Source organism: Heterocephalus glaber, unplaced genomic scaffold (assembly GCF_053883595.1).
Source record: "Heterocephalus glaber isolate CG9 unplaced genomic scaffold, H.glaber_assembly_v1.0 deba00001538, whole genome shotgun sequence".
Lineage (NCBI taxonomy): Eukaryota > Metazoa > Chordata > Mammalia > Rodentia > Bathyergidae > Heterocephalus > Heterocephalus glaber.
In genome coordinates, this window is record NW_028258333.1 from 6,314,561 (window position 1) to 6,336,959 (window position 22,399).

The window sequence follows — 22,399 nt, forward strand, 5'->3', positions numbered from 1 at the left end:
GGTAGCTCAGTGCAAAGGCCCTGGGTTCAGCCCCCAGCACTGCAGCAAAACCCAAACCAACAGAACCCTCTGCCAAGTCCACCAGGGTACACGGCCTCTGGAATCATTTGGCGAATAACCCTCTTTGGGCTCCTGCTGACCACGTACTCCCTTCAGGGAAGACTGCCTTATTCACTGGCCAAAATGTCAACAACGATCAACTTGTTGTTTGTGAATTATGAGAGCTTTCCAAGCTGCTAGGGGAGATGGTGGGTGCCTGCCCATAATCCCAGCACCTGAGAGGCTGAAGCAGGAGCATTGCTGAGTTCAAGCCCCACCTGACCATGTCGTGAGTTCAAGGTCTGTCTGGACTACGAAGGAGACCATCTCAAAACAATCTAAAAACAAAAAACCAAAGCCTCATACTATTAACCCCAGAAGATAAGGAAAGACAGGCCCAGGTGAAATAGCTCTGGGCTCACCAGGCCACCGGGCAGCAGAGTGGAGCTGAAATTCTATGATTTACTCAACAAAACCATGAGACCAGGCCCCAGGGCTTGGAGACACTAGGGTGACTCAACAAGTGCTGGGGATGTCTGTAAGCCCAGCACTAGGGAGGCTGAGGCAGGAGGATTGCAACTTCAAGCTCTGCCTGGGCAACTTAGAAACTTAGGGAGACTCTGTATTAACAAAAAACTGAAGAAAAGGGTTGGGGGATGCAGCTCAGCGCACAGGGCATGGGCTTCCTTCCCTGCTTGGGGGTGGGGGTCCACCAGGGGTCTGTCTCTACACTTTCCTGCGCATGGGTGGCATCACGAACTATGATCAGAGGCCACTGACGGTGAATGAAACCAGAAGAAACCTAGACAGTCCTGTTCATCCCCTCGCCTCCGGTATTGACCATGCTCGGCGAGTCTCTCTACTGCCCCCTGTAGGCCCTCCAAGGAGGGTGCAGTCAGCGATTCCCTCAGCACCCAGAGCAATCTGTATTTCAGGTGTGCAGCTGCAGGTCATCAACCAAAACGGCCAGAACAAAGAACAAAACGAGGTGCCTGGCCAGTCACTGAGGCTCCCTGGATGTTCCCAGGCTGCCTTTGCAGCGCTGAAGCCTCCCAGCAGCAGCGTGCCGGGACAGGTGGGGCGGTGACAGGCCAGGTGAGTCACCAGCACAAGCGGCGATTGTGCGGCGGTTCAGTTTTCTCATTCAGCATGAGAAGGGCAAGGCTTTCACCCTGTGGACCTTGGCAGAGCCCCGAGTTTGTGTCGTCAACCAGGAAGTGCGTCTAGCGTGTCCCAGAGAGCTGCAGACCGCATACAGGGCCCACGTGCTGATGCCACAGGGCCAGCCCAGGAGGTGCCGGGGACGCAGGCGTCGGCAGCTCTCGTATCCTTTGTTCCTTTGCTTCCGGCCCTGAGTCCCCTTCCACCTGCATGCAGGACCTCAGGTGGCCACCCTCGAGGTTCCTGTGCCACCGGCCTGGTCCAAGCCCTGCTTGGCGACACCAGAGGAAGGGCAGTGCTCGTCGGGGCAGTTTCCCTCTGCTTTCTGACTTTTGCCCTATTTTGACTCAGCAACGTTTCTTAGTCCTCCGCTTTATTTCAGCTTCGCTTGTTCCCTAAGGAAACAGTATCAACGCAGGTGTAAAAGATTTCATACTTAAATCATGGTCCTGTCTACCAGTTCATGAGCTGAATTCTCAGTTATCTAAATTATCATGCATTCACATTCGCATCCCTCATTTTCTTGTTTATCAAGAGCCATCTTGTAAAAAGACTCATTGACCATTACCAGGGACACTTTATAAACAGGGAGAGGAGGAGAGAGGCGCTACAAGGTCTCTAGCCGGCTGTTCAGCTTTAACTTCCTAGAGCTGGAATCCGAGCGCATCCCAGCGCACACTCACACGTCTGCAGCTCCATGGCGCTCCTTTCAGGGAGACACCGACAACGAGCCTGTGGCACACTCGGACAAGCGGCTTTATCCTTTCGGTTTGCCAGAAACTAGAGCAGCATTCATGGGAAAGCAGCCGGCCCAGGCCCAGGCTGTTACATAAGGCTGCGCGGCCGGTGTGAAGACCCCAGCATCTCCAGTGCCCTGTACCCCTTCCGGGAAAGGGGACGACTGGTTTTGACTGAATGACGCATGGCGTAAGAAAGACACCAAGTGATTCCAGAGGGTCCTTTCTCCGTGCATTTCACAGCAAGAGACAAAAGTCAAAAGGAGTAACAAACACTGTAATAAAAATTAACTTGTGTGTAGATGTTATTTTTCTTTACAGCAAATACAGAGGTAGGGGACAGGGTCTAGGCATCCAGCGGTGGTCACCAGGGCTCCCCAGCCCTACTGTCAGCTAGGGCTCAGGTGGCCTAAGCTCCCGATCCAGACAACAAAGCAAAGGATCCAGCCTGAATCGCCTGATCAAGAGGCGGCCGACAGGAAGAGAAGGATGTAAAACCAGCAATGGACACATTTCCGTTTCCAGTGGTGGCTGGCATGGATGCAAGAATACAGAAAACTAGAAGAGAAAAGGGTGGCTAGGAAGCTAAGGCAAGGGGGCAGGAAGCCTCCAGTCAGGAAGCAGGAGGCGGGAAGCAGGTCAGTCAGAGCCCGGGTCACGTGGGGAGGCTGGCTGGGGGACAGGACAAGGAGGGCTGGGCAGACAAGCACTGAGGCAGGAGGGCGCCAAGGGCGGCATGGACCCCACGCCTGTCATCCCAGCACTCGGGAGGCTGAGGCAGGTGGATCGCTGTGAGTTCCAGGCCAGCCTGAACTACACAGTGAGACCCTGTCTCAAAAAACCAAGCCAAACCAAACAAAAAAGAAATAAGAAAATGATCAGGGACTTTTAAAGATATCATTCCGTAGCCTGCCTCGCAAGCGCAAGGACCCAAGTTCGATCCCCGGTACCAAAAAAAAAAAAAAAAAAAAAAAAGATATGTTTAACAGTGAGAGACCACTGCTCAAGGAAGGCGGCCGGTCAAGATCCTGTCCACCGTCACTTCCTCTGACTTTGTTTTTTTTTTGGTACTGGCAATCGAACTAGGGACCTTGTGCCTGCAAGGCAGGCGGCAGGGGAACCACTAGCTAAATCTCCCGCCCCTGCTGACATTTTTTTTGAGAGAGGGTTTTGTTATGTAGCTCAGGCTGGCCTGGAACTCAGTGAGTCTCCTGCCTCAGCCTCCTGTGAGTTCTGAAATTCTTGGAATTTCAGGCATGAAATTCCATGCCTGAAATGGAATGGCCCCCATGCCCTTCAGCACGTACATGAGCTGTGTATCTCCCTCTGTGTCTCCCAAAGACACAGAAACAGTTGAATACAGACAAGATGAGAACATCCTTTGGAAAAGGCTGCAACAGCCTGCACTCCAGGCGGCAGGGCGCATCAGTGGCAGTTTATTCAGTCATAGAACCTGGTGGGTGTTTAATATTACAGAGCACAGCAAAACCCAAACCCGTCCAGTCCTGGCACGCACAAAACTATCACACTTTAAGTTGTACTTCTTTGTACTACTGAGACTGTCACGCTGTTTTCAATTTGTATTTCACCTTTTGCAAATTTCTTGTTCACCTGTTTTAAGTATTTTTCAACTACAACCTCTATTATTCTTACTGGTTTTAGGGGCTCTTTATTAAGGGTTCACACTGGGCAGCACTTGGGAGGATGAGGCAGGAGGATCATCAGTAGGAGGAGTTCCAGGCCAGCTTGGGCTACACAGCCAGACCCTGTCTTAAACACCTCTTGCTATACAGATACTCCTTGCTTAAGGGCCTACCCACGACAGAGGCAGCCCCTGGGACTTTGGACTGACCACGCAGAAACAGGAGCGGCAGTGCGGCCTTATGGTGGTGGCTTCTGCTACAGCACAGTAGCGTGACTTTGGCCGACTGTATTGTACAGCACAGTGCCGCAGTTTTATGTTCTGTTATACATTACAGTGCTGCAAATAAAAGCCAAGACATCAAGGTAGGGTTTTCTTTGACCATTTTTTTGTTCTGAATATCGTGGCGTGAGGCACTGTTTATTGTATTTGTGCAGCCTCATTTAGCACAAATCTGCTTAACGACCGAGTCACAGATTGGAGCTCGGTCATTAACTGAGGAGTGCCAGTATATGCTGCAGTATTTCCCCCAGCTGGCCTTAATGAAGGTCACCCGACTATGTATCCACACAGACCAACGAGGTAACAATGTGCACAGCTGATTTAGCAAACAAACTTCCAAGAATTTCAGGCAACAGCATTTGTGCAAATAAATCACATAGCAGCATTGTTCCCAACAACACGTAAAGCAAACGATCAAATAACGGAAACCTGACTTTAAAGTACCGCTGCGGATAAAAATCTGTATGCATGGAAAGGGGACAGGAGAAATTTATGATGTATTTTAAAATGCAGGCTACAGAACTAAGGTAGATTATGATCCAACTTGAAGGGAAAGTGCATATACAGTAAAACACAAACAAGGCTGTCTTTCTGTGGTGAGAGTATGGGTAATTAAAAATATTTAGCATATTTTCCAAACGTTTTCTCATCACCAAGCCAGTATGGCCTTCACGTTGGCGACAGGGGGAGGCAGAATTGGCACTTTGTCTCCCAGAGCTGGCTGGGGAGGAAAGGAGGGAAGGAGGAGACCCCCACCCACAAAGGGGTCCCGGAGAAAGCCTGAACGGCAGCGGGATGCCCAGAGAGGCCGAGACCCCCCACTCCACTCCATGCAGGTCCAGCCCAGCTGGCTCCCAGTCAAAGCGGGGCGTGGCTGGGGCCCGGGGACTGGAATCCGCTCTTTGTGTTGCAGGGGTGCGGGCGGTAGGGGTCCCAGAACAGACACTCCCCAGAGCCGGCAGCTGAGAGAGCACCCATGAAAATGTTAATCTGGGCTCCTCCCCCGGGAGGAGAACAAACACCCCCCTCTCCTCCACCCCACCTCCATGCAGGTGGCAGACAGACAGCTGAGGCTGGGGTGGGCGGGCTGTGCTGGGGGCCCATTCCAGCAGGAAGGCTTTCAGCAAGAGCCTGCAGGGCTGCCCCTGGGAGGGGTCTAACCACATCCTGTCCCCTAGGCTCCCATTAGTGTGCCCTGGCGTTAAACTAAATGGCAGACTGGTGTGGGGACACAAGCCTGTAATCTTAGCACTTGGGAGGCTGAGGCAGCAGGATCCCTGCCAGCCTGGGCTATGTAGTGAGTTCAAGGCCAGCCTGCACTGCATAGTGAGACTGTCTCAAACACAACAGGTCCAGAACAACAACATCTCCCACAACTAAACAGCAGATGACAGAGGAGAAACCCAAGTTGAAGGTTCCAAGTTACAAATAAGTGGTGATTTTCCATAGGTGACTAACACACACCTTTCTCATGGGAGGGTAAGAAATTCATGTCAGATTAAAGACTCATACATGCACATCCTAACATTGGTTCTTTCTACAAGTCTGTCTTTTCTATTTCAATGAAAGGAAATTCAGCCAAGTAGCCCTCAGTCCCATTATTATTCATTTTTAAAGAAAAGTCCCTGCAGTTAATTTTAAAGGCACCTTGGAGCTGCAAGCATTAGCTCCCTCCTGGGCAGGCTTAGCAACTGAAAGGTGTCTGCTGAACACCTTCCCCGCTTGGCCCAGATTAGCATTCACCTTCCTGTTGCTCTTCACCGAGTTCCTCCATTGGGGTCCTAATTTTGGGGAATAAGGGAATCCCCAGAAAATCTCTCTCCTCAGGTTTTGCCAGGCTGACTGTAAAATTTCCACATGTGGATGGGGGTATGAAACAAGCGTATCATATTCCAGAGACAACTCCATATTCCACTCAAGTCCTATAACTGCTCACATTTCCACACACAAACTGGCTTATAATGCAACCCAAAAAGAGATTACCCTGGGGCAGATTTCTAAATGCAACGCAAAAAGAGATCATTTCCCTTGTGCAGATTTCTGCTAAGCACAAGGCAGACTACGTAAGTTTAAGTTTTCAGAGAGAAATACTTTGAAATAAATGCAAACAAAAGAAATCACCACTAATTTCCCCCTTCAAGCCATTCCAAATGGTTTTTCCTACAAAAGTCAGGCTCACTATCAAAAAACATATTGCATTACCAGTGCCTTATCTGCTAACCAGATCACAGCCTGCATTTTTACAAAGGATTAGTGGTGAAAACTTGCACAAGTAGCCAGAAGCAGCACTTACCCATTTGTTGTAAAACTAAACACTTCTGGTGCTCCGAGAATAGCAAGATCTACCCCTCTTTTGATCTCTCCGGGATCTCACACCACCACCATCATTGCAAACTTCACGAAACTTTTAAGTAGAACAAATAAGAGAAAAAGCCCTACCTTGGGTTTTCCTTTTCCCCTTCAGTTTTTGTCCACTGTAAATTGCTGCATCTTTAGCAGTCCGGACCGCAAGCTTAGAGCTGGCAGACACAAAAACGGGCTTTCTTCAGCTTGCTGGTGTTCCCAGCCTTTTATGTGGCGTCTTGGGCCGTGCTTGCTAATTCATTCCTGATTCCACTCAAAGGAAGCCCAGCCTGGCGAGGCTGGCGTGACAGTAATTGCTGAAGATCCTTCAGACTGCAAGAGCAAACAAGCGCTCTTTCTGACTAACAAATACGTAAATACATTTAAGGTCCAAAGATTATTTTAAATGACCTAATTTTTTTTTCCTAAATGCCCTCGGACAAAATCAGGCAATTTAGCTGTTATCCTGGTCAAGCCATCCTGAGAACGGCACTCCTCACTTGTGTGGGGCTTCATTTAGGGCTATTTATCCCGGAGCTTTACAGAGCGCAGCTCAATAGTTGCCATGGCAACTCGGTAAACAGGGCTGAAGTGACCGCTGAAGGGTTTACTGGGATCCTTTTTTGTTTGGGCAGAAGAATGGTAGCTTTAGTGCCTCCTTTACTAAAATTTCCCCAAAGGTAAAGCTCCCTTTTCACAGGTCTCCTGTATAAATTGCTTCAGAAGTCAAAAGACGCTGGTGATAAGAGGATGTGGTGGAGGGAGCTGGTCACAGCCACCTGAAGCTTTGGGGGCATCAGAAGATCAGGAAGGTCTCCAAAGGTTATGGAAAGCAACAGGCTCTTTCCAGTATGCCGAGGAAACGCAACACTCTGCAGAGTCCACCAAGGGCCACCTGTACTTCATGACAATCAAAGAGCTGACAATCTAGGCAATTCCAGAAAGTCCTAGCTTCGTAGCTGATGCCTCTGCTCTCCTTCCCTGCACTCTCCACTCCTGGGACTGAACCCAGGACATTCACACTGAGCTACAGCTCAAGCTGCTCTTTATCTTTTGTTTTGAAATAAGGTCTCACTAAGTCACTAAACTTTCCCAGGCCAGGTTCAAACTAGTGATCCTCCTGCCTCAGCCTCCCAGGGAGCTAGAATTTTAGGCATGTACCACCACACCTGGCTTTCATTCTTCATTTTATGCTTTCTCAGAATATTATGTATGTTTTTACGGTGTGCAATGCTTCATCCTTTGGAGAGACAGTCAGAAGTTAGCCTATTATTTTTAAATAGTACTTGAAAAATATGTTTACATCATCATCATGAACAGATTATGAACATTTGAAATTTTGATATATCACAACAGTATGCATCTGTCAAAACTCAAAGTTCTGGAACAACACAAGAGACTGGAACCCTAATGTAAATTTGTATCTTTGGACCTTGATGATATCACAGTATCTGTTCATTAACTATAACAAATGTACTACACTAATACAGTATGTTAATAAAAGGAATTTGTGTGTTCAGAAGGATTTAATATAGGAACTGTGTACTACATGTTTAAATTTCTATAAATTGTCATATTTTCTAAACAACAAAGTCTGTTAAAATTTAAAGACTGAAAAAAAAATCTGACACAGAGCACACATCTATAATCCCAGCACTGGGAGCCAGATAGGTAAGAAGGTTACAGGTTGGAGCCCAGCCTGGACAACTTAGCAAGATCTTGTCTCAAAACAAAAAATTTTAAAAAGGGGATTACTAGGGACAGGTCAGTGAAAAGGCCCTGGGTTCAGTCCCCAGTACCACAAAATAAAAACAAAACAATGAAATAAAAACATTCATCTCATAACAATGTCAAAGACTATGGGAAATTTTTTAGAAAAAAAAAAAAAGAAACAAACAGCTGCTTAGGACTTCTAGGAAGATGGCGGAGCTGTAAGCAGCAACAAATCAGTCTCTCCAAGATCTGGAATCCAGATACTGGAGAATTACAACTTGGGAAAGAAAAGAAGGAGGGAGGTGGATCCCTGGCACCCAGGAAGGATCTGAAGGGGGAAATTGGAGCCTACAAAGTGAAGACACAGATCACAATGTGGGAAAAGGAGGGGGCCAGTTTGCACTTTCTCCCTGGCTCCTGGCTTGTGGTGCCTGAGAAAGGAGGAGTGAATCTAGAGGTACAGGGAGAGTTGGGACTCCAGAGGCCTTCAGAGAGAAGCACAGTGGTGGAACGGACCTGGCGGATGCTGTGTGCTACACTAGCTGGTGAGTGACTCCAGCCCAAGAACCTGCCATATCCCCTAGAGAGAGTGCTATTCCAAGAGGGGCCACCTGAACCTGGGGCTCAGAGCAGCCATGGGTTGGCTTCATCTCAGGGGTCCCCTGTGTTAAACTCCCACAGTGACTGGGTGAGGGAAAACCACAGGATACATTTGTGGTCAGCTCAGCAAGAGACACTCAAGAGAGTTCTAAGCTGAAGGACTCACACCCCACTCCCATGACCAGAGGCCAGGATCAGCCTGAATCCCATGGATTTGAAACCCCCATGATCAGCTCCCCACCTTAATCCTATTGCCTCATTTTTGGTGACTATATTCAGCATGGTTATGGGCTCTCAGTATTCTTTGTCTATCAGCAAGAGCAGGGACACATCTTGAATTGGACACTGCCCCAAAACTGGACCCCAGAATATACCACAGGATCAAAAACACAGAGAAACCCTCTTGTAATTTTTTTGTTTGCTTTTGGTTCTTTTGTATATTTGGTTGGTTTTGTTGTTGTTGTTTGTTTGTTGTGAGTGTGAGCATTGGTTTTAGTTTTTTTGTTTTGTTCTCTTCACGAGTTTCCTGGGGTTTGGGTTATCTTCCTTTGTCCTTAAGCCTTACTTCTAATTTCTTTACTTCTTTTATTTCTCTATTTTTTCGACTTCTCTATTTTAAATTTTCTCCCCTTATTTCTGTCTTATTTTTATTCTCTATATAATTTCTTTTCTCTCTCTTTTATCTTCTATTTCTTGCCAGTTTTTTTTGTCTTAACTCTACCTAATTCTATAGACATCCTTCTATTCCCCTATAAGATCCTTTGTAACATTTGTCTTTCTCCTCCTTCTCATATGGTAGTTTGAGGTTTCAAAGTTTTCCTTTTGCATCCCCACTCGTTCTCAAACCCTAAATCTTTAATAGGGTAACTGTAAAGCTTTATTAATCTTGACACTTAACTCTGTAAAATTACTGTTGAATTCTTTCCTACCATTGGCAGAGATACAGCTTTTGCATTTAGTACACCTTAGCTGTGAGTCAATACCTAGGTTGCCTTAAATGTTTACATCATAATTGCTGATTTCTTCTCTGGGATTAAGGGTGGTACATAATTGGTTCTTTTGTTATGTTAATACCTAATTTGTCCTGGGTAATACCACTGTAGCTGATTGACTTGATGTTAACAGGGTCACATAATTGTTGCTATTTCTCTGTAAGCTAACACTCTGATTGCCTTTGTGACATTAAGAATACTAGAGAACATTCCCAGAGAAGGGAAGACAAAACTGCCAGCTCCTCTGAAGCTAATCCAGGGGGCAATAAGCGGCAGAACAGTATAAGCCACACACATAAATTACTTGAAAGCATAGCAGAAGAGGTCAGAACACAGCTCAAAGAGATTCTCAGCAGGATTAGACAAGATATAACTAAAGAGATAATAGAAGTAATAACTAAAAAGATGCAGAGCCCTCAGAAGACACTACGAAAAAGCTACATGCAGGGCTGGGGATGTAGCTCAGTGGCGCTGTGCCTGCCTTGAAAGCACAAGGTCCTGAGTTCGATCCCCAGTACTGGGGAAAAAGAAAAAGCTTCATGAGTTGAACAAAATGATACAAAACACGAATGACCAGTTTACCAAAGAATTAGAGTCCATGAAAAAATTTCAATCAGAAATTTAGGAGATTAAAAATTATACTGAAAGTATGGGCAGCAGAACCAACCAAGGTGAGAACAAAATTTCAGAACTAGAAGACAATGATGCCTTCAAAGGCCAACTCCTCAAAGACACCTTAAAAACAACAAGAGAACATGAAAAATCAATCCAATAACTGCTAGATGACGCAAGAAACTAATCTAACTGGAATAAGTGAAAAATTAGAAGACAATAAAAACGGTGTAAAAAACCTGTTCACAGAAATAAGGGCAGAAAACACCCCAAATATAAGGAAACAAACAAACATACAGATATGGGAGGCATGCAGAATCCCAAATAGCCATGACCAAAAGAGAACCTTGTACACTCAAAAGTTCCAAAGGTATGTCACGGGGACACAATCTTAAAAGCTGTTAAGAGAATGACAATGATTCACATACAAAGGTAATCCCATGAGAATCACAGCAGACTTCTCTACACAAACCTTAAAGCCCAAGTGGGGTTGGAATGAAATGTTTCAAGGCCTTAAAGATAACAACTTCCAACTCCAACTTATGTATCCTGCAAAATTTTTCTTTAAAATTGATGGAGAAATACGGTATATTTCCATGACAAGAAAATTCACGACCAACAAACTAGCACTACAAAAAATTCTCAAAAATATCCTAGAAAAAGACAATGAAACTAGCAATGTCAATTAAGTAAAAAATGAATGAACACACCTAGAGGGGTAAGGGCTTAAGCAGAAGGGGGGAAATTAGCAACAGGAAAATAATGTAATGACAGGGATAAGTCAATACATCTCAGTAGTAACTCTCCATGTGCATGGCTCAATCCCCCAATCAAAAGACACAGATTGGCACAACGGATCAGAAAAAAACCCCAACAATATGTGGTGTACAAGAAACAATTTAATTCAAAAAGATACTTAAGAGGGCTGGGGATTTAGCTCAGTGCCACTGCGCCTGCCTTGCAAGTACAAGGTCCTGAGTTTGATCCCCAGTACCAAAAAAAAAATACTTACAGATTTTTAAAAAAATCAAAGGATGGAAAACAATATCCCATGCAACATGAACCCGGAAAAAAGCAGGGGTTGCTATTCCTAATTTCAGACAAAGTGAATTTCAAACTAAGAGTGATCAGGAGAGACAAAAAAGGTCACAGCATATTGGTTAAGGAAATAAGTCTACAGGAAGAGTTAACAATTATAAATATATATTCACTAAACACTGGCACACCCAACTTTGTAAAACAAACACCAATGCACACAAAAAATCAGATAAACACCAATACAATGGTAACAGGGGACCTCAATACCCCACTGTCGCAAATGAACAAACTAGACAAAAAAAATTAACAAAGAAATATCAAAGTTGACCCAAACCTTCTAACAGATGGACTTATGTAACAGATGTCTGTAGAATGTTCCATCCAACAACAGCAGAATACACATTCTTCTTGGCAGCATATGGGACTTTCTCCAAAATAAGACCACATACTAGCCCATAATGCATGCTTAAATAAATCCAAAAGAATCAAAATTATCCCATGCATATTATCAGACCATAGTACAATGAAACTAAAAATCAATGGCAAAAGGCACCATAAAACTATGCTAACAGATGGAGTTAAATAATGCCCTCTTGAATAATCCAATGGGTCACAGATGAAATTAAAGAAAAAATGTGATAGTTTCTATAATCAAATGATAATGTCAGTAGAGTAGTGAATTCCTACATCAGACAAACAGAACAAGCTCAAATAAATAGCCTAATGGTCCTAGAAAAACAAGAACAATCCAAATAAAGCTTATACAAGGAAGGAAATTATAAATAACACGGCAGAAATCAGTGAAATTGAGACTAAAAAGAAACAACAAAGAATTAATGAATCAAAGAGCTGGTTCTTTGAAAGATTAAACAAAATAGACAAACCCTTAGCCAATCTTACCAAAACAAGGAAGAAATGACCCAAATCCATGCAATTAGAAATGAAAAAGGCAAAATCACAAGGGATTCTGCCAAAATCCAGAGGATTATTGGTAATCACTTCGAGAATCTGTACTCTAATAAAATAGAAAACTCAGAAGAAATGGATGTTTCTAGGTACATATGAACAACCAAAGCTGAACCAAGAAGATATAAAAATCCTGAATAAGCCAATATCAGTCACTGAAATTAAAGAAGTAATAAAAAAAAAAAAAACCTACCAACTAAGAAAAGCCCAGGTCCTGGCGGATTCACTATCAAATTCTACAAGAACTTTAGAGAAGATCTGATGCCACTACTCCCCAAACTCTATAATAAATTCAAAAGGAAAGCAGTACCCCCAGTCATTCCTGGAAGTAAGCATTACCCTATCCCAAAACCAGAAAAGGATTCAACCAAAAAAAGAGAACTATAGGCCAATCTCATTAATGAACATAGATACAAAAATCCATAATAAGATACTGACAAATAAAATGCAGCAAATCATCGAAAAGATCATATATCACAACCAAGCAGGATTCATTCCAGGGATACAGGGATGGTTCAACATACGCAAATCAATAAATGTAATACATCATATAAACAGAAGCAAGGACAAAAATCACACAATCATCTCAACAGATGTAGAAAATGCATCTGACAAAATGAACAACCATTTATGATAAAAACCTTGAAGAGAATAGGAACAGAAGGCCTTTTCTCAATCTGATGAAAGCCACCTATGACAGACTAATGGCCAACGTCATACTAAATGGAGAAAAGCTGAAAGCTTTCACTCTGAAGTCAGAAACAAGACAAGGATGTCCACTATCACCACTCCTCTTCCGTACAGTTTTCAAAACATTCACTAGAGCAATTAGAGAAAGAAAGAAAAGGGATATAAATAGGGAAGTAAGAAGTTAAATTATAATTACTTGCTGATGACATGATCCTCTACATATAAGTCCCCCAAAACTCCACTGAAAGACTTCTAGAACTACTAACCAAGTTCATTAGTGTAGCAGGATACAGTCCATACTCAAAAATTAATAGCATCTCGGGCCGGGGATTTAGCTCAGTGGTTCTGCCACCTGCTGTGCAAGCACAAGGACCTCAGTTCGATCCCCGGTACCAAAAAAAAAACCCCAAAAAAACAAAACACAAAAAACCCAAATCAATAGGGTCTCTGTACAACAAGAACAAACTCACTGAAAAATTAATGAAAAAAAAATACCTTTCATAATAGCATCATGAAACAAAATACTTAGGAATTAATCTAACCATGGAAGTGAAAGGCCTCTACAACGAAAAGTATAGTACCCTGAAAAAGGAGACTAAAGTGGATATCAGAAAATAGAAAGATGTTGGGCGTGGCGGCGCATGCTTGTAATCCCAGCACTCTGGAGGCTGAGGCAGGAGGATCTCTGTGAAGTGAAAGGACACAATAAAAAGTAAAGCCTGGTCTATGAAACTCAGTTCTTCCTCCGTCTGAGCCCTGAGGAAGCCCAGCACCCAGTGCCGATGTCTGAATAAAAATTCAGAGACCAATTAGGCTCACAGGCTGTTTGCTGGAGGAGGAAAATGTATTTATTAGTGCTCGGGATTTATAGACACCTGCACACTAGGAGGTACGCCAACATTGCGGGGCCCGGGTGGGAGTGAGTCTCCTCACAGCTTTTCATGCCACCTTCACAAGCTAGGGACAGACTTTGGGAACTACTCCCGCCAAGTCCAGACACCCAAGTATGTGCCAGGGCCGGGAGTGTAGCTTAGCGGCGAGCATCCACGTGTGTCAGATGCACACGTGAATCCTCCAGAACGAAACTCCTTCATCTGTAAACTAAAAGGCATTGATAAAAAAAATCTAAAAAGCCTGAACTTGAATAAAAGGAAATAGAAAGATATAAAAATAAAACAGGACTAGAAAGTCAAGGGAGGACTCATGCCGTGTTATTATCAGAACTTTTTACCCCGACACCGATGTGCTCCCAAGTCTCCTGAAAGACAGAGATGGTTTTCATGGGCTCCTGGCTCAGGCCAGGGGACAGGACGCCTCAAGGCCTTCAGTGGACAAGGCCCACGCAGGGCTCTATCTCTCAGGCTTGGTTCTGGGGCATGATCACCTGTCTTCCAGCACTGGGACTGTGGTCTGAGCTGCTCTTCCTGGGGACAAACTTCCTCCATGTGAGGGCTGTGTGAAGGCCTCCTCCACAGCCCAGCCCTGGGAGATCGGGCTGACCTCAGTGCAGGATGTCTCCCTCTTCGCCTCTGAGTCCTCGACACACACTTCCACACAGTAGCAGGGACAGCACCTGGTAGGGGCCCAGAGGTGGCCTTGATGGACCAGCAGGCTGGGCCTCCCGGCTTCTGAGGTGTGGAACTTCATTATTCTCCTGTTCCCACACCGGGAGGCTTCCTGATACCTATCAGTCTGTTCCCACCTTTAATTCTGAACCTCCCCAAGGGTTTTCTGAAGCATGTTAATGAGAGACTTTTCTAACTAGAACTTATTTGCTAAAATAGTGGACAGGCAGGCGGGGAGAGATCACATGCCTAGAGGCCCTTGGGGAGATTCTGATGAGACCAAGCAGCAAGAATGCAGGATTCCTGGGGCCGATACTCGAGTGGTGCCCTGGGCCCTGTGGGTCAGCTCTGCCACTGCCTGATAGCAAGTCATAGCTGAGAAAAGCTCTAAGGTCACATTGCCAACCCAAAGTCACCTGATGGAGAAGTCTCCTCTCTGTGAACTCTCAGAGAACTCTGGGAAGAGGATTCCATCTCCACAGCACCCGGACTCCTGTCAGAGGTGAGGCTTGTATCCCCCATCACTTGGCGCCAAGAGGTTTTCCCAGCGAGCCCATGACATGTGTGTGACACGATGCCCTGGATTAGTGGGGAATGTTTACGAAAAGGCCACATGATGTTAAAAGCTGAACTGAAGCGTGTGTTTCAACAGTTCACTAGAGTCTCCTTCTCTCCAGATATTTCAAAACACACCAAACGAAATAAAACAAAAACAAAAACAAAAAACCCAACAACTACCGCCAGGCATGGTGGTACACACAAACAACCGCTGCACTCAGCAGGTTGAGACAGGACTGCTATGAGTTTGGGGCTAGCCTGGGCTACATCGTGAGTACACAACTAACAAAACCCCACAGAGGATTCCCGGATTATTTTAGGCCCAAATGCCTATTTTGAGGTTCCAACACTGGCCAGGAGGCAGCCTACTGTCCAGGCCTGGATGTCCGAGTCACTGTGTCCACTGCACACAGCCCTGAAAGCACAAAAGCCGCTGCTTCAGTTGTTCTGATGCCACACTCTTCTAGGCTGCTGACGTCACAGCTGCAACTTTTGTCTCTTTTGGTTACAGGAGGCAAGAGGAAAGTGGAAGTGTACACCACACCAGACACGGGGAAGGCAGGAATGGTGCGGCGAACTTTCTACAACTGATCTCTGGACTAAAGAAATGTGTCAGAAACTCCAAATGTGGACTTTTTGTTTTGTTTTTTGTTTTGGAGACGGGGTCTCGCTATTTAGCCCAGGCTGGCCTTGAGTTAGTGGTGATTCTCCTGCCTCTGCCTCCCAAGGGGTTGCAACTATAGCCAAGGGCCACAGTGCCTGGCCCAGTGGGGACTCTTGAGACAAATTCCTCAGCCAACAAGCAGGGAAAGCCCAGTGTTTTCAGGGAACCAGATAAGTGCTAATCCAAGAACCAACCAAGGACCAAAAACAAAGACAGAAGACTGGGTTTTTCAGATTGCAGTTTCTGTTTTTAGAGCCGCAGGGCCAGGGCGAGTTCTGACCAGGAGTCGGAGGCGGTGGTGGCTCTGCAAGGCCCCACGGCGCCTCAGAGCTCACCTGGAAGATGCACTCCAGCCCAGGCTTCCACTGAGGAAGAGACATGAGTGCCCAGATGAAGGAGGCACTATCAGCCTTCCGGTGACACGGAGAAAGACTCTGACAAGAGACTAAGCCAGCCACTCTGAACACGCAAAGCCCAAGGCTGTTTCGGACAAACTGCCCGGCGGGCTGACAGGAGCAGCAAGGTGAATGTGAACCGGCTCACAGGACACACGCCACAAGGAGGAAGCCGCGTTCTCACTGCCAATTTTCTACATTTTGTCCAAAATGGCTAAGTATTGCTCATGTTGCCATCTGCTTTGGTAACCTGTAACATTTTAATAAATATCTGAACCATGGAAGGTGGTGTCTTTTTATTTATTTTTATTTTTTGGTACCGGGGATCGAACTCAGATCCTTCCGCTTGCAGGGCAGGCGGCAGAACCACTGAGCTAAATCCCGGGCCCAGGTGGTGTCTTTTTAAAACACCAGAACGCTGGACATTAAGTCATTATAGATCTTGTCTACAAAACCAGTTTTGGTTGCTTTATGTCATACAAACGCGAAGTTCTTTTTCTTTTTTCCCTGGGACTGGGAATCAAACCCTGGGGCTCTCTACCATCAAGCTACAGCTACAAGTTGCTCAGGTGAGACAATCCTCCTGCCTCAGCCTCCCAAAGGGCTGGGATTACAAGTGTATTATCACTGAGTCAGGCTAGATGCCCAAGTTCTTCCCTTAGACCTCACATGAAGGTAATAAACTAAATTACTCACTACTAAAGAGATGCCCAATTGAGCCTCTAAAAGAAAAGAATTCAATAGTGTGGTTATTATAAAGACACAGGGGATCTATAACTGAGGAATCAACATAATATTAACTTAAAGGCAACTCTTAATATAAAAGAAAGATCTAAAATTCTGGTCTTAAAAGATGCATCCATTTACCTAAAAACGTCTCGTTTATCCTTCTTTATGGCAGAGTCGTACTCCATTAAATATAAACACATTTTCTTTATCCATTCATCTGCTGATGGACATATGGGCTGTTTCATGAGTTGTGCTGCTATAAACATGGGTGTGTATCTATTGCTTATATTTGGACACACAAGCTTATGTGTGGAGGACAGATGACCGAAGTAGGAAGAACATGTTAAAATAGGAAGGGGAATGAGGGAGGAGCAAGGGAAAAAAGGAAAAGGCGTTTAAAAAAAAAGAATGGAAGCAGAGAAATGGAAACAGAGCTTTTGTAAGGGGGAAAAAACGGTTTGAAGGGAGGGAAAGGAAAGGGGAAAAAAGAAGAGTTAAGATACATTATGTACAGGTGCCAATTCCCCATGAATGGGATCATCATGCACGGCAAACATGTACTAATAAAAAAAGTAAGATCCAGCGTCAGCAAAGTTCCAGACTACAGCTCAGGTCTCACAGGCAAAGTTCCAGTCTGCTTTCTCATCTTCTTCCTTATGAAGGAAGCTTCTAGTGCTTTAGCATGAGGGGGTTCTTGACAGTACGACATCCAAATTCATTCATTAACAACACTTCAGGGCAAGGTGTTCCTTCCATCCTGGGCTGCAGTTATCTAAGTGTCTGTTTTTGTTTGTTTATTTAGGTGGCTCATCTTTCAAGCTCATGTTGTTTCTAACTGAATTAGGACATTAAAAATCACACAGCCATTAAGACAACCTTGGAGGTATCTTCTAATCAGTTACAATTAATGAATTAAAGCCTCTTAGCCATGTTTAACAATAAAGCAAGCCAGGCATAATCCCAGCACTCTGGGGGCCGAGGGAGGAGCATCCCAAGTTCAAACCCAGCGTGGGCAACTTAACAAGACCCTGTCACAAAATAAAATTAAAGGGCTGTGGATTTAGCTCAGTGGCACCGCACCTGCCGTGAAAGCACAAAGTCCCGAGTCCCTAGTACAAAAGGTCCAATTCCCAGCACAAAAAACCCCCAAACAATCAATAAATCAACAACAACCAAAAAAACACACCCAGTATTTTTTCCAGTTATGCCGCACTTTGACGCTCGATGCCAGAGTGCCACCCCTAACCCTAAAGAACAATGCAACAGTGTCGCGCTGCTGCCTTTTAGGCTGGGTTTCCCTAGAGCCCAATGGCATGTTCAGAAGCAGAGGCCCAGGTGCAGAGGATGGCAGGATTGTCCACGTAAGGCAAGGTCACGCTCCCCTCTCACGGTTTCCAACCATCTGCGTGAAAGAACGCTGAGCAACAACTGGGAGCCCCAGCCTGGCCGTGTCCGCGGGACAGAGCCAGGCCCGAGAGGGCCAGCAGCCTCACCTTCTGCATGTTCGGCTTGATGCAGCGGATGAAGAAGGGATTGGAGGAGCTCAGCGTGGCCATCAGGGAGTGCAGCGAGTCCTGGCAGAGACAAGAGCAGATGCTGGTTCAGCCCCCCATTCTGTCACCCTAGGCACAACCAGAAGTAAGGGCCACAAACAAAACAACAGCAATCAGAAGAATAACTTAACAGGTTTTCACCGTTAATGTCGTCCTACTACAAAACCACATGAAAGAAATGACAACTCATTGTAACTGAAGTTATCCCATAACATGCAACATCCGTTCATTCATTACTTCCTTTGAAATAGTAGCATTTTATAAAAACCACTGGTACAAACCCAAAGCAACCTTAAGGCATTTCAGTGTTCAATTCAGATAAGCCAGTGCAGTGACACATCCCTGTGATCTTAGTGCTCTGGGAGGCTGAGGCAGGAGGATCGAAAATTCAAGCCCTATCTGGGCAGTTTAGCAGTTTAGCAAGACCCTGTTCCAAATAAATAAAAGAGGGCTGAGGGTGTAGCTCACTGTGAAGGCAAATGAACAAACAGACAGACAGACAGAAAGTGAGCTAGACAGACATCCTATTCATCCATCAAGATTTCAGTATGCATTATTAAAGATGAAATACTTTAATGCATTATATAACCCCAATACGAGAGTACCTTAAAAGACATAACAGGAACTCCTCAAATTAATAAACTGATTAATTAACAGTTAGGAGCTGGGCACAGTAGTGCCCATCAATAATCCCAGCTACTGGGGAGGCTGAGGCAGGAGGATTACAAGTTTGAGGTCAGCCTGGACAATTTAGTGAGACCTTGTGTCAAAGTAAAGAAATAAAAAGGACTGGGAATGCAGCTCAGTGGCACAGCAGCCTCGAGTTTGATCTCCAGTGCCAGACACAGAGAGAGAGAGAGAGAGAGAGAGGAGAAATTTAACATTTAAATTAACCTTAAAATGTACACCAACCTCACCTTTGATATTTAGAATTTGCTCTACAGTCTCACATTCTGTAGCTGTTAGAAGGAAAGAGATGGCCCTGCACTGTGCTCTGTGAACACATCGTTTATGTCCCTTTAGTCACTGTGGGGTGTTGCCCCATGGACCCCTTCTAAACCCTGCTGCTCTGGGCTCCTCCTGGTCTGGTGCCCACTCCCGTGCCCTCCCGGCAAACCAACTTCCCAGAGACAAAACATCTCCATGGGAGGTGAAGCACTCAAAATTTTTTTTCCCCTTGCTTACTTATTTATGAGACAGAGCCTTGCTATATAGCCCAGGCTGGCCTCGAACTCACAGCAATCCTCCTGGCTCAGCCTGCTAAGTGCTGGGATCACAGGTGTGTGCCGCCACACTCAGTGTGACTGATCTTGCTTAAACAGGATCTTGGCCACTCTTCCTATTTGTGCTACAGTAAACATGCCTGGGAAAAAACATTCCCATCTAGATCTGGCAAGAAATCACCCTATTTTCACATAAACATCTAGATACGAGGGAGAATAAGCCCAGACAGCAAAGCAGACTTTAAGATCTGTTATTTCAAAGAGTTAGAATTAAATTAGTTATCTTATTTAATCAAAAAAAGTCTCTGTGTTTTCATCTGTCTTGGAAAAGTGTGTATGTGCATAATACACATACATGCATGTACTGTGTGTATTCTGTGTGTTTGTGTGAGTGCTGAGATCACACCCAGGCCCTTGCACACGCTAAGCAAAGAATCTAGGTGCACTCTACCCATGGGCTCCGTCTGTAGCACCTTTCCCCCTTTCTTGGTCCCGGACAGTGTCTTGCTATGGAGCCCAGGATGGCCTCGAACTTGTGATGACCCTCCTGCCTCAGCCTCCCAAGGAGCTGGGATCACAGGTAAACACCACTGCACCCAGAATCACTCCTTTAAAAGCATGATACAAAAGAAAACAAAATTGTAAGTCCTCCTAGACCTTGTGAACACCCAAGTCCTCTGCGTTCTAGGGTCACCACACAAGGGCCAGGCCGTGCACACCCGCAGACCGACCTTGAACTGCGAGCTGACTGTGGGCCGCCGGAGCTTGCTGCCACACTTGAGGGTGTCCTGGCTGCTGCGGCTGGAGACATGCTCGAAGAGGTCGTAGATGAAGTCGAACCTGTGAGGACAGTGGGCCGTGAGGCCGCACACCGCTTATTAGGGGCCCGACGACTGTAATTACGGTGCCTTTTCCCACTGGAAATTAACTACAAGCAGCTCAGCAAGGACGACTTCTAAGACTTCAAACCGACTTCTGCCAAAGAGCTTCAGGCACTGGGAGCCCCGTGCACCAGCCCCCACTTCTGTCACGTGGGAAGCGGGTACTTTCAGAATCCTGCCTGTGCCAGGGTCTTTGCACCGAGTTCCATCCCCAGCCCTTCCTGGAGACAGGGTCTCCCTAGGTTCCCGAGGCTGGGCTGGGCTTGGAGGCTTGGAGAAAAGCCTGGGTTCCCTTCAAGGTCAAAGAGGACAAAGGTGAGGGAGGACAGAGCCAGCAGTCAGCAGAGCCTCGTGGGCCGGGACAGCAACCTGTCACCTCTGTCACAGATGCGCTGACACAGGACAGAAGTAACCTGCCCAGCTCCACCCTGCCAGACCCGGGCCTGTGGATCTTTAGGCTTGGACAAGGACGAAACTGCTTCTATTTAAAACCAACACAATGCTTTCATTTAAACGCATCACTCTTAACCTGAGAACTCCCGATTGTTCCCACAGATAACATGTCCTGGTCCTTTAAAAGCATCCTTCAGTGTTTTTACAGGTCTGCAAACTCATCTACAAACGGAAATAGCTGATGATGTTACCACCTGAGGACTCTTCATGGCGCAGAGGTAAAGCAACTTTAAAGATCAAACTCTTCAGATTCTGAGCGCCTCAGCCTACACGTTAGCCTGGCTCCTTTCACCCCAATTCAGAGCTTTCCAAAAGGCAGGATGGCCCCCTGGTATTCACATTTCAAAACACATCAGAGCTTCTGAACAATTGTGCTGCTTCCTTCCTTAGATATGAAATCTTTATTGTTACACATTCATGCTGGGCCCTGAACGGTATCAAAAGCTTTTTGCCAAGGGTTGTTTCCTTCCCTTTTGAAAATCTTCCTAAGAATAGGAAGCTTCCTGGTTTAATCTCAAACAGCAAAACTAATCATTAAAAGTTCCTGCCTGTTTTCCTTAACTACTGATCTAATGGTGTGAATTGTTAATTCATGAGTGAATGCATAATGCATTTCTATTTTTGGCTGAATTAACACTTGTTTAATCTTGTTGATGTCCCTATGCTAACAAGAGACATTTGGATCCCAGAAAAGCAAGGCCGGAAGTAGCACACAGCTGGGACTGCAGTAAAGAAAGCAGGTCAGGCTGCTTAGATTCCTGAGCCAGGCAGACCTATCAAAGGAAGCTCACCACTCACTGGCTACCACTGCTGGCTGGCGCAGGTCTCCCACCTGCACAACAAAGCGCATGGCTTGGCTGTTATTTCAGCACTGCATTAAATGGCAGCCACCGCTACTATTATTAATTTATAGCTTTAAGTCACTTTATCAATGAAATAAGGCCTGGAGAAGATACAAAAGCAAGTGCTTCCATGCCAGCGATCTGGTTTTTTTTTGGTACCGGGGATCGAACTCGGGACCTTGCGCTTGCAAGGCAGGCGCCGGAACCACTGAGCTAAATCCCTGGCCCTGTAGCGATCTGTTTTATACCCGGGAGTTAAGCACATTTGCACAAATTTTAATTCTTGTTTAAGACGTGGGAACCAACGTACCGGCTTTCTCTTAGCAAGTTGAGAAGGTCATCGCGGAAGGTGTCTCTGTTCTTCTCCAAGATGCCTCGGACATCATACTGCACCTAGTTTGAAAAATAAAAGTCAGAAGCCAGTGTGGGAGTGCACACCTGTGATCCCCACACTCAGGAGGCTGAAGCAGCAGGATCACCAGGAGTTTGAGGTCAGTATGGGCTACACAGAGAGTTCAAGGCCAGCCTGAACTACAAAGTGAGATGCTGTCTCAAAGGCTTCGCAAACTATAAGCATCTTATGCAGAAGTTACCTCTCCAGCGTAGTGTTTCACTCCAAAATTGTTCACTGCTACTCTGGGCTTCACGTAAAAGTGGTTATTCTAGTAAAAAGAAAATTAAAATGCTTTGTCACTCATTCCCTTCGCCTTTGGAGAAAAGC

General features: G+C 45.6%; 2 protein-coding genes across 3 annotated transcripts in view; both read right to left on the bottom strand.

The window, feature by feature from the left end:
- Nucleotides 1-7,750, bottom strand: part of Myo10 (myosin X) — a 65,153-nt gene extending 57,403 nt beyond the window's left edge. Inside the window, exon 1 of one of the 2 annotated variants that reach the window (XM_087189434.1) lies at nucleotides 6,301-7,750. The gene's annotated coding sequence lies outside the window, so the exon portion shown is untranslated. Of the gene's footprint in view, nucleotides 1-6,154 lie in introns of both variants that reach the window. The other variant, XM_087189435.1, reaches the window with a different exon arrangement.
- LOC147824474 (unconventional myosin-X-like) overlaps nucleotides 1-22,399 on the bottom strand; it is a 40,785-nt gene that overhangs the window by 2,601 nt on the left and 15,785 nt on the right. Inside the window, exons 10-13 of the mRNA XM_087189441.1 lie at nucleotides 22,272-22,340; nucleotides 21,989-22,071; nucleotides 20,234-20,342; nucleotides 18,220-18,300 (exon numbers count right to left, since the gene is read on the bottom strand). Coding sequence (XP_087045567.1) covers nucleotides 18,220-18,300; nucleotides 20,234-20,342; nucleotides 21,989-22,071; nucleotides 22,272-22,340 — 342 coding nt within the window. The remainder of the gene's footprint in view (nucleotides 1-18,219; nucleotides 18,301-20,233; nucleotides 20,343-21,988; nucleotides 22,072-22,271; nucleotides 22,341-22,399) is intronic.